Raw genomic sequence first — 12,500 nt, forward strand, 5'->3', positions numbered from 1 at the left:
AATAATTTTGATCATGAAAAGTTATTGCGTCTTACTCTTCCTCCTCCTCCTCCTCTTCATCCTCCTCCTCTTCTTCCTCCTCCTCCTCCTCCTCCTCCTCCTCCTCCTCCTCCTCCTCCTCCTCCTCCTCCTCCTCCTCCTCCTCCTCTCCTCTCCTTCCTCCTTTCGTTGCAGAATGCGTCAAACTTTTATTTTCCTCTCTCTCTCTCTCTCTCTCTCTCTCTCTCTCTCTCTCTCTCTCTCTCTCTCTCTCTCTCTCTCTCTCTCTCTCTCTAATCGTTCGCCAGCTCACATCTTGCTAAAAACTATTGACGCTTCACAGAAAACGGAGAGAAAATTTATTTATCAAGGGAAACTCACCTAAAGGAGAGTGACTCGATTAAATATGTGGTAGCTTTAATGCGAGCTAGCTTTAAATGTGAGTTAGCTTAGATGTGTGCAAATTTTAATGTAGGCTAATTTCAAAATGTCTCATTTGTTTTCATGCCATGCCTTTGTCTGACTCGTCTCTCTCTCTCTCTCTCTCTCTCTCTCTCTCTCTCTCTCTCTCTCTCTCTCTCTCTGGTAATTATTGTGAAGCACCAACGGTACATACCTTCGTGTTTATGTTCTTTTTTTATGTGCGTGTGTATGTACGTATGTGTATGCACGTTTATAGATAGTTTTGTGTGCGTGTAAGGCAGCACACACACACACACACACACACACACACACACACACACACACACACACACACACACACACACACACACACACACACACACACACACACACACACACACACACGAGCGCGCGTACTTTGCATAAATGTATGTATGCATGTATGTAAGTAACGTGGCCTGTTTGGCATGCCTGTAGTGCTCTCTCTCTCTCTCTCTCTCTCTCTCTCTCTCTCTCTCTCTCTCTCTCTCTCTCTCTCCGCCACAGGGTCAAGGTCTGGGCTTAAATACAGTGCATTGAGTGACTAAACGCCTCATTCATTAATAATTAGTGTGTGTGTGTGTGTGTGTGTGTGTGTGTGTGTGTGTGTGTGTGTGTGTGTGTGTGTGTGTGTGTGTGTGTGTGTGACTTAAGGTAGGTGACTAAATGTGCAATTTTTTTTATTTAGACAGCCAGATAGACAGAAAGACCGATAGACAGAGAGCGAGACACAGACAGATAGACATACAAACAGACAGAAAGACAAATAAATAGACTGACAGACAGACAGAGAAATAGTCAAACACACAAACAGACAAAAAAAAAGTTAAACAGGAAGAGGAAGATAGACATACTCATAAACAGACTGATAGAGGTAGACAGAAAGACAACCAGCCAGCCACCCAACCAGCCAGACAGACAGACAGACAGACAGACAGACAAATAGACAGCCAGACATACAGATAGACAACGAGACAGACAGAGAGAGAGACTAACAGACAGACAGACAGAGAAAACCAAACTTATGAACTTCCTAGTATCTTTTTGCCCATAAGGTGTCTTCTTGTCTCTCAGAAAAAACAAACAAACAAAACAAACAAACAAACAAACAAACAAACAAACAAACAAACAAACAGCCACGGATAAAAACCCAAACAAATACGTAGAAAGAAAATAATGATAAAAATGTAAACGAAAGAAGGTGTAGCTTACGATACAAACGTGTGTGTGTGTGTGTGTGTGTGTGTGTGTGTGTGTAACAGTAAAGTAGGTTTACCATAGATTAAATCAACTTAGTAGCTAGTTTGACCTTCTCTCTCTCTCTCTCTCTCTCCCTTCCCTTCAAGACAGGTAGAGTAAAAGTTTTCATAGATTGAATAATAAAAAGCTACCCTCCCTTCTGTCAGCTGCCTGGAGAGAGAGAGAGAGAGAGAGAGAGAGAGAGAGAGAGAGAGAGAGAGAGAGAGAGAGAGAGAGAGAGAGAGAGAGAGAGTCAATACGAGGCAAGTGAGGCGTCCACGAGTCCAATGAACTTACTTTCTTTCCTTTTTCTTTCTTTTTTTTTCTTCCTTTTGTCCTTTGAAATTTTCCACCTGGTGTTTCTCCTCCTCCTCCTCCTCCTCCTCCTCCTCCTCCTCCTCCTCCTCCTCCTCCTTTGTTTCCTTTTTCGTCGCCTTTCTTCTCCTTACTTTCGTGTGTGTGTGTGTGTGTGTGTGTGTGTGTGTGTGTGTGTGTGTGTGTGCGTGTAGATAAGTGAACATATGTCAGGATTACGTGGAAAGGTGCATTTTCTCTTTTTTTATTATTTTTTGTACTTCATACCTGTCGATGTCCCGCGGGAGTCACCTGTGCCTTTGCGTTAATTAGGTGTCCGGACAGGTGACTAATTGACAGGTCGAGATGATGATGATGATGATGATGATGATGATGATGATGATGATGATGATGATAGTAAGTGTGTCAGGTGTTAGGTTGTTGTGTGTAGTACTGTTGTTGTTGTTGTTGTTGTTGTTGTTGTTGTTGATGGCGGTGTTTTTCTTTCTTTTTCTTCTTCGTCGTCTTTTCTTCTTCTTCTTCTTCTTCTTCTTCTTCTTCTTCTTCTTCTTCTTCTTCTTCTTCTTCTTCTTCTTTTCTTCTTCTTCTTTTAGTTTTTGTTTTTCTTTTCTAATTCTTATTCTTATTCCTGTTATTGTTTTTTTTTACCATTATCATAGCGTGTAGTTGCGGTTATTTTTTGTTACTCTAATTTACCAAAGTGCTGTGGCGCCTTTTTCTTCGTGATGCATTAATATCTCGCTGCTTATTTTTTACTTACATTATAGTAATTGAACAAGACATCACCTTAACCTAACCCAACATAACATAACCCTAACCTAATCAAACAGAACATAACTTCACTTAACCTAAGATAACGTAACTTCACCTAATGAGCCCTAACCTAACCTAACCTCTCCTAACTTAACCTAACATAACTTAGGTTGATCCACGTATGTTTATTTCAATTTTTTTTTTTATGATTAATCCAACAGTACTTTATAACTCCATGTTCCGTGAGGCGTTACGATGCGTTACGTCATCAAGCATCACGTTTTCTACAGTAGCACACACACCCACGTCACCACAAATACATAATACAGCAACACGCCTACTTCGCTATTTTTGGCTACCGTGCATCTATTCCTGGCCATCGTCGCCTACCTGTGTGCTATTCTTACGCCTGTGCATCGCCAGGTACACGATATTAATTAACATGATAAGCAGTGTGTTGTTGTGTTAAGTGTTACGTTGATTTGTATCTCTCTGTTACGCATGTCTGTCACACATCAAGATTGTCAGGTGTTCTTAACCTTTCAGTGTTTTCAACCTCTCAGTGTCTTCCTTTGCTAATATTCTGAACACAGTTAAAAAGAGATAAACACACACACACACACACACACACACACACACACACACACACACACACACACACACAAAAGAGCGAATTGAATATTTTTTGTCTTTTCTTGAGTGCAAAACTATTTAAACTACCATAATACAACGAAATAAGTGAAAAAAAATTTCCTTGGACATATACACAGTAATCGTAGATAAAAGAAGGCTAATTCTGTGTTTCCTAGAATTCAAAATTGTTGAAGTAGATACAATATAAAGAACAAGTGTCAGAAAAAAACGTTTGGATAGAATCAGGATAAGAAAAGGGAGAATACAAGAATAATTACGTCTTTTCCTAAGTACAAAACTCACTAACCTGTAATATAAATGACTGTAATATAAAGAATAAGGCCAAGAAAAAACGGTTTGGGTGATACACTGTAAAAAGAAAAGAACAAAGAGAAACAGAAACAGAATATTAACTTTGTCCCTCTCATGAACACAAAACCACTGATAAAAACCTGAACGTGATAATGAGACAGAGAAAAAGTTTATTGTTACGTCACTCACACCTGTCCAACCTTACGTCACTGTCCTGCGCTGACGTCAGTTGCGCATCGGTGACGTCACTTGTTCCCGCCAGTCACGCACCTTTCTTTCCCTTGTCTTTTGTGTGTCGGAATGTGTCACTCACGCATTTCCGAGTAGTGTTGCGGCTGGCTGGTACATAGGAGGGTGCAGGTGTATATGTAACTTGCTTGGTACTTCCTCTGCTTCAGTCTGGTGGCCGCGCTTGTCTGGAGACCGTTGAGGGGCTGTCAGATACGAGGCTAAGAGGACAGAGAGAGGATTTGAGGACAGATTTGCGTTGTGGTTTTGTCTTGTGTTATTGTTGTTGTTGATTTTTGGTTTGTTTGTTTGTTTGTTTGTTTTTTATCCTTTTTTGTTGTCTTTTTTCTGTTTAGTTTTTCTTACTTGCTTTTTTTGCGTTTTTTTTTTTTTGCCTTTTTATTCTTTGCTTTTCTCTTCAATTTTATCATTTTTGTAGTTTTGTTTTCATCTTTCGTATCTTCTTTATTCTTATATTTCTTCTATTTTATCCATTTTTTGTCCATTATTCAATCCACTTTCCCTCTTCCCTTCAATTTTACACTTTTCTTCAACTTTACCCTTCCATTTAATTGTTTTCTCTTCCAGTTTACCTTCTCTCCCTCAGCTCTCCCATTATCAGTAATTTTCTTCCATATTTCTCTGATCCCATCTTTTTACAACTTAAGCTTCTATTTTATCCTCTATCTATACTACTCTTAGATTCTCTCTTTTCTAGTTCTTTTCGCTTTGATTTTTACTTTATTTTATTCATTCCGTTATCAATTTTCCTTTACCCTTCGCCATGAATATATTGTCTCCTTTGGCCACCTCGACTTACCTGTCCCCAAACACCAGGTGATTAATTAACCTGTCCTACTTGCTCTATTTCCTTCCTTCCTTCCTTCCTTCCTTCCTTCCTTCCTTCCTTCCTTCCTTCCTTCCTTCCTTTCTTTCTTGCTTGTTTGTCTTTGTGAGGAGCGCGGAGGAGGAAACTTAGTGTGCGTGTGTGTGTGTGTGTGTGTGTGTGTGTGTGTGTGTGTGTGTGTGTGTGTGTGTGTGTGCAGGTGTTAATATTTTACGTAACGGGGCGGAACCTTGTCTGTCCAATCTACTTCCTTGCTGCGTATAGTCAAACTCATTTCATTGAACTTTGCTTGGGATTGTGGAGGTGGTGATGGTGGTGGTGTGGAGGTGGTGGTGGTGTGGGTGAGAGCGTTGGTGGGCAATGGAGAGTGTGGTAATAAGGTTAAGGTGTGTGTGGTGTGGTGTGGTGTGGTAATGGTGTTGAGAAGGTGTAGTAATGCTCTTTTCTTCCTGTTGTTGTTGTTGTTGTTGTTGTTGTTTTCATGGAATCCTAATCGTGTTATGGAAATGTTGCACCGTTAACACTTTTTTTTTCTCTATTTTTTTTTTTTTTTTGCATAGAATGAATGGAAAAAAAAGTGACTGCGTATGCCCTACTAACACACACACACACACACACACACACACACACACACACACACACACACACACACACGTACCAGCAAATATTGATTGGGCAATGTACACTTTCCTTTCTTTCATCAGGCCTTCGTCTTTGAAATCTGAGATCTGGTGATAGCGTTGCATAGGCAGTGTTTCCTTCTTACTGGGGCACGAAGAGAAGGAGGAGGAGGAGGAGGAGGAGGAGGAGGAGGAGGGTGTTTAAAGGAAGAATCGTGAGAGGTCGAGTTGGTTTCTGTGTTGGCGTTCGATTCCCCTTGAGTGACAGGAAAGGGGGACGGAAGAAAGACCTGAATCGTGTCCCTGTGTTGCTCTTGTGCCTGTGAGCGTGTGTTGGAGAGAGAGAGAGAGAGAGAGAGAGAGAGAGAGAGAGAGAGAGAGAGAGAGAGAGAGAGAGAGAGAGAGAGAGAGAGAGTAGATGCCTTAAACATGCATATCAGTCTATAAATTCTCATCACGTCTTTTTTTTTTATCTTCCTTCCTCCGCATGAGATCCTCCTCTCTCTCTCTCTCTCTCTCTCTCTCTCTCTCTCTCTCTCTCTCTCTCTCTCTCTCTCTCTCTCTCTCTCTCTCTCTCTCTCTCTAAGATAAGGTCACTCAATGGTCCCTAAACTTAAGGTCGTGCAGGGGTGGACCAGTAAAGTACCAAGTAAGTGGCCCTCTCTGCTCACTGGTAAACCACTTGTCCGTTCACCTGGGATCGAACCTTGGCCAACAAACTTCGCTCCCTTCCCTCCCCTGTACACCCATGCTTTTGTTTCCATCGCATAAAGAAAACGGTGGACACAAAAAGTAGGATGTTGTATATGGGTTACTGTTGTATATTGTAAGTTATATGACGGCTACTACGACTTTTACTACTACTACTACTACTACTACTACTACTACTACTACTACTACTACTACTACTACTAGAAAAATGCATTAGTTTTCATATATCTTAGCTTTTTTTATTAGATATTAGCCAAGGTTCTTTTTTATTTAACAGAATTGTATTTTTATGCATTATGAAGCTTGTCTGGTGAAGGTCTCTCTCTCTCTCTCTCTCTCTCTCTCTCTCTCTCTCTCTCTCTCTCTCTCTCTCTCTCTCTCTCTCTCTGTATATAAAAAGAGTGGATTTGGGACTAGGAATATTGCAAAAGGCAGGAAAGTGTTTTTTCTTTTTTCTTTCCTTTTTTTTTTCTCACGAGCATTGATAAGAAGGTTAACTGTCGGTAAACGCTGTGTGTGTGTGTGTGTGTGTGTGTGTGTGTGTGTGTGTGTGTGTGTGTGTGTGTGTGTGTGATGATGGAGCCTAGCCAAACCTCATATGCACCACCACTATCTCCACCACCACCACCACCTGTCCAGCTATTCAGTAAAACCAACTTTCCATCCATCCTTTGGCGCCGAATGTTGCCCTTGACTGACCCCTCCTCCCTTCACACACACACACACACACACACACACACACACACACACACACACACACACACACACACACACACACACACACACACACACACACACACATACCTCACTAACCCAAGATCCACACTATAAGTTAAAATTCATGAGATCACTTTGTGCACTCATTCTTACTCATGATCTCCAGAACTCCTTGTAAACCCTTCAACTCTATCCCAGGCACACGGAAACCCTATTGGATCCTTTTAAACCTCTTGAATCCCTTTTGAATCCCATAAACCGCATTGTTCACTTCTTGATCCTCTTCCCAGCACCTCTGAACCTTAACATCCATTTAGATCCCTCAAAAAAGCAGATTCAGACACTCAGATAGTCAGTCATAATCAGGTGACGCCCTTAAATTCTTTTCACGTTCTCATCCCACCTGGAAAAATAGGATTAGTGGTCCTTACTCCTGCGTAGGATTCTCTGAGACTCCTTTACGATCCCTCAGACTCTCGCAGGAACTCTTGGGGAGAGAATAAGGACCTCTGAAACACGGCTCGCAACTTTCTCCTCCCATAACTCATTTGCTGTTGCTGTTGTTGCTGTTGTTGTTGTTGTTGGTAGTGGTGGTGGTGGTGGTGGCGACGGCTGGTTTTCGAAAAGTGAGCGTTGGTGTGTTGTTGCCTTGCTGGTTGTGGTTATTAGGCAGGGAAGTGGTTAAGAGGACTGGTATTAGTGGTAGACACTGTAGTAGTAATAGTAGTAGTAGTGGTAGTAGCTTAGGTTAGGTTAGTAATAGTAGCGGTGGTGATAGTAGGCAAGGGAAGGTGAAGACTATGGTGGTAGTAGTAGTAGTAGTAGTAGTAGTAGTAGTAGTAGTAATAGTAGTAGTAGTAGTAGTAGTAGTAGTAGTAGTAGTAGTAGTAGTAGTAGTAGTAGCAGCAGCAGCAGCAGCAGCAGCAGCAGCAGTATTAGTAGTAGTTGGTTAGGTTAGTAGTAGTGGTAGAGAATGAAAGAAAGATGTAGTGGTGAAAACTGTGATAGTAGTAGTAGTAGTACCACCACCACCACCATCAGTAACAACAACAGTAACAAGGAAGGAAAGAAAAGAAAGAAAAGAAAGATGTATGTACAGTACTGCCAATGAAGTTAGGGGAAGGTAAACACACAAATAGGAAGTTTACGAGACAGAGAGACAGACAGACACCCAGACGAACACACGATCTATTGACGGACGCTGAGACATGAGTGGGGATGTATTGGTGCTGATGATAGTTGTAAAAAGGGGTGGGGCGATTTTGATGTCTGCTTGGGTAAGGGAGGGAAGGAGGGGCGGGGCAGGGCGGGGAGAGGCGGGGTGGGTCGGGATGTGGATGGTTTGCAATAGAATCAATCTGTACCTGAGGCGTTATATTTCGTGCGTTGACCTGCTCCTGTTTTTTCAGTAGGTCAGAGGGTTGTAAGAACAGAGGGAAGAGGGGAGGAAGCATAGCAGGTGGTAAATAGCGTGTTTTTAATCATCTGTTACTCGTGTGTGTGTGTGTGTGTGTGTGTGTGTGTGTGTGTGTGTGTGTGTGTGTGTGTGTGTGTGTGTGTGTGTGTGTGTGTGGTATATGAAAACCGAAGTAACCTCCAAAAAGATGAAAATTTAGCTTTATGTAGGAAGTGAAATGTGAGAAGTAAGTAAAGCGTGGCAGGGGAGAGTGAGAGTGAGGCTGCTGGGGAGAGCTGGCAAGGACGAGGACTTGGGAGGACGTGTGGGGCTATTTAGTGAAAAGAATGAATTAGCGGCGAGGACATGAGGGTGAGGTGCGGTGAGGTGTTGGCGATGTAAAGCAGTGAGGAGCCGAGGACGAAGTGAAGGAGTGAGGGCGAAGGCGGGCAGTGCGTGTGGTGGCGGATCAAAGCATCGGCAGTCGGTGGCGCAGCGTGGCGGGCGGCGGTCGTGTTCCCGTCGCTCAGGGCCCCATCAGATCACCGCAGCGCCCTCCTCGTCTGCCCCAGCCGCCTCCACCACCCGCGGCCCTCGCCAGGACCACCCATGGGCGTCGTGGGGCACCCGGCGGGGAGCCTCACGACAGTGCGCCGGCTGCCCCTCCCTCAGCTTCTTGGTCGCTGGATGCTCAGTTGCTGAAATACCTCATTGGATTTTTGTGTGTGTGTGTGTGTGTGTGTGTGTATGTGTGTATGCGTGGGTGTGAGCGTGTGCCGGCGAAGGGAAGTGCCCAGTGTGCTCGGCGTGGAGGTGAGCAGCTCGAGGGGGAGTGATGCCCGCGTGTGTGGTGGACGGCGAGACTGGGCGCGAATACCCCACTAGGAGGATGTCACCTCACCTCCAGCGAGGGGAGTGCTGCGGCCCCGGCCACCACCTCCGAGTGCTCGTCTGACACGGCAACACCACGGGGGCGCCGCGGCACGGCCCGGGCACCCCCGCGTTACGCCGAGATTCGCCCAGTCACGGCTGGTGCAAAGTTAAGGAACTTTTACTGTGACGCAAAGTTGTCGCGAGAGAGGGAGAGGTTTGTGTAAGGCGACGTGGCCTTGACGACGGACTTTCTGGCCCAGCAGTGCCTTACAGCCTCCTAGTGCCTCAATGGTGGTGGCGGTGGTGGTGTCTCGCGGAGGTCGAGTCTTGGCGCCAGAGTGTGTGGACACTAGGTGTTGTTGCGTGTCCCCCGAGTGTAACTAATGGTGTATCGCTGGCGCCTCTGCCGTGCCGAGCTGCGAGCCCGTGTTGGCCGAGTGACCCGCGAGGCAGCCAGCAGCGGCGAGCAGGACGGGTCTGAGTCGATAGTGTACAGTGTCGCGGCGCCTAAGGTCTGCCGCCGCCTGAGGCAAACACGCTACAACACGAGGCTACGTTATCAGAACCGAGCACTGGCGTGGAGCCCCGCACACCAGATACACATCATGCGCCCCACCTGCCGCCCTGTACCGCACCCTTAAGGTCGTGGGGAGTAGATTTTTTTTTTTTTTTTTTTTTTTTTTGTGTGTGTGTGTGTGTGTGTGTGTGTGTGTGTGTGTGTGTGTGTGTGTGTGTGTGTGTGTGTGTGTGTGTGTGTGTGTGTGAACCTGCCGCGCAGCAGTTGAGGTGTCGAGGGGAGGATCACAAAGCCTGTTAGTGGCCCCGCCCCGCCCCGCCCCGCCCCACAGAGTTAGGGGGCCGGGTCCTGCCAACTTCTGACCTGCACCAATCCACGGCGTGCCTCGCCACTCACTGCTGAGGCGACACCTTCAGTTCAGCAATTGGGGGACCGCTGCCATTGTTTCTGTTGCTTGTGCTGCACTTGGGTGTTATTCTGCCGAGCCTGAGGGAGACGCTCGTCTCCTCAGAAGCTTCGCCTCTCATGCGGGGCGACTAGAATGCATTTTGATGTGGACGCCTGAGTAAGGACGTCAGTGCTTCAGCGGGAGAGACGCGCCGCGAACCAGGCATGAGCGGGGAGCAGCGGGGAGTGTGGCGCCTGTGGGCATGGGGGCGGCAGGGGCGGCGCAGGTATTCTCTGAGGGACGTGCAGTCAGAAGAGGACGTTTGCCTTTACCGCGGGGACCCGACGCCCGCCATCAAGAAGGCCTATACCTCAGAGGACCACCTGTTGACCGCCCATCCCCCACACCCCAACGCCCATCAGGAACTGGACGGGTCCCTGCCCACCCTGCAATGCTTCACTTGGGGCGGCGAGGAGGACGACGACGAAGAGGAGGAGGAGGAGGAAGAGGAGGAGGAGGAGGAGGAGGAGGAAGACGACGAGGAGGAGGAGGAGGAGGAGGAAAGGATGAAGAAAGAAGTGGTTGTGGTTGTGATAGAGAACAATAGAGAGGAGGAGAAGGAAGAGAATAAAGGAGAGGAGGAAAAGGAAAAAAAGAAAACGAGGAGAAGGAAAAGGAGAAGGGAAAGGAGGAGAAGGAAAAGGAGAAGGGAAAGGAGGAGAAGGAAAAGGAGGAGAAGGGAAAGGAGGAAAAGCCAGATAACCAAAGGGAAAAGGAAAACGGGAAAGAGAAATGGGAAAAGGAGGTATTAAAACCCGAGAAGGAAAAAGAAAAGTGGGAAAATGATAAAGAAGGAGGGAAATGGGAGAAGATAGATGATAATAAGATTGTAAATTGGGTGGAAAATGAGAAAGAGGAGAATGCAGTCGGGGACGGGTGTGAAAAGGGTGAGAGCGAGAATGAGAAGGAGGAGGACAAGAAGGAGGAAAAGGAAGGCGGGAAGCTGGGTGGCGCCGTGCAGACCATCGTGGAGAGGCTGCGGGCGTGCGGCGTGGACCACGGCCGTGCTGGCGGCGACCCCGACTGGCCCGTCATTCACGACCACTTCTGGACCTCGCAAGACTTGCGTCAGTTTCTGGTTAGCAAGGCTCAGCAGGAGTTGGGGGGCCCTACAGTGACAGTAATGACAGCATTGAGATGAAACCTTTTATTACCAATAAACATCCTGTTGTCGCCAGCCCGCCTCCGGTGGTCACTCCGCCCATTCCCACGTCCCCGGGCAGCCGCCCTCGATGGCGGCCCCTGGGGCGGGGCAGGGCGGCGGCCGTCGTGCGGAACTGGCGGCACCCGCGCTCCTCGGTACAGCTGGAGCACATGGTGCGGCGCGATATGTCACCGCCGCCGCCCCGCCCGAGGCTTTGGTCGCTGCCCTCCATCATCATCACCACCACTGACGATGTCACTAAGTCACCTTCGCCTCCCGACAACAGCGGCAGCCTCAGCGACAGTATGAATTACCTCACCGTGCCAAGCGGGCCGCCACGCCCGCGCCGCTCTGACGACACGCAAAGCATCCAGAGTGAACCCATCCGCAGCATCAATAGGAACTCCACCTCCTCCGAGGACACCATCAGCGGGGACTCCAAGCTGGGCTCCATCATGGAGCTGTGGACGGAGCGGTGGCAGGAGGAGGACACTGCCCGGGGCATCTCCTCCCCGCCCCCTGACACACGTCCCCAGGCAGACACGCAATACCTCCAGTATGAAGAGTCCTTTGTAAGTGAGAAGACCTGGCACCGAGCCTGCATGACCCCCACCCCCTTCCACCCCACTCTCTCGATGCAGGGATGTGCGGCCCCCCCACCACCCCACTCCCCACCACAGTCCGGACCCGGCCCTCCCCGCCCCTCCCTCCCTGACGCTCACTCGCTGTGTTCACTTGAGGGTAAAACAGCATCCAGAATAATTGACTTTCACAGCGATCATCATAGGTCAAGGGAGCGATGGGCGTGAGGGGGAAGGGGGTCGGAGAGGTGTAGGGGAGGGATGGGCAGGTGTTAATCAGCCTCCCATACTCACCTGCGTGTCTTCCCTACACCAGCATGACGTCACTCTTGGTCAGCTTCCAATTAGCGGCACACTGTAGGCAAGTCTGCGCCGCGCCTCGATGTCTCCAGAAACACAACACAGGCGGGAGTCACCGGCCTGTACGCAGCGTGGTCCCGCCAGCTATTGCTAAGACAAATTTGATATATTTTATTTATTTATTTTTTTTCTCTCACTCTTTTTCCTAGACTAGGTTTCTTCTGCAACACTTGATCTTTGCACAATCGAAGTAGTAATCTCTCTCTCTCTCTCTCTCTCTCTCTCTCTCTCTCTCTCTCTCTCTCTCTCTCTCTCTCTCTCTCTCTCTCTCTCTCTCTCTCTCTCTCTCTCTCTCTCTCTCTCACTGACCCATTTTTTTTTAACTTCTCAAAAAAATACCATCTTTTATTTTGCATTTTCTTTTGTTTTGAAATTCAAGCTGTCAA

At 47.2% G+C, this 12,500-nt stretch overlaps 1 protein-coding gene across 5 annotated transcripts in view; it reads left to right on the forward strand.

Annotated features, from left to right (window-relative positions):
* The window catches only part of LOC135089758 (chloride channel protein 2-like), a 112,475-nt gene that overhangs the window by 76,186 nt on the left and 23,789 nt on the right, over positions 1-12,500 (forward strand). The window contains exons 1-2 of one of the 5 annotated variants that reach the window (XM_063985756.1): positions 10,568-11,107; positions 11,208-11,745. The exons of 3 other annotated variants lie outside the window; for them this stretch is intronic. In XM_063985756.1, the coding sequence (XP_063841826.1) occupies positions 10,875-11,107; positions 11,208-11,745 (771 nt within the window). In that variant the 5' untranslated portion in view covers positions 10,568-10,874. Of the gene's footprint in view, positions 1-10,567; positions 11,746-12,500 lie in introns of those variants that run through there. One more of the 5 variants, XM_063985757.1, reaches the window with a different exon arrangement.

This window comes from Scylla paramamosain, chromosome 33, assembly GCF_035594125.1.
Source record: "Scylla paramamosain isolate STU-SP2022 chromosome 33, ASM3559412v1, whole genome shotgun sequence".
Classification (NCBI taxonomy): domain Eukaryota; kingdom Metazoa; phylum Arthropoda; class Malacostraca; order Decapoda; family Portunidae; genus Scylla; species Scylla paramamosain.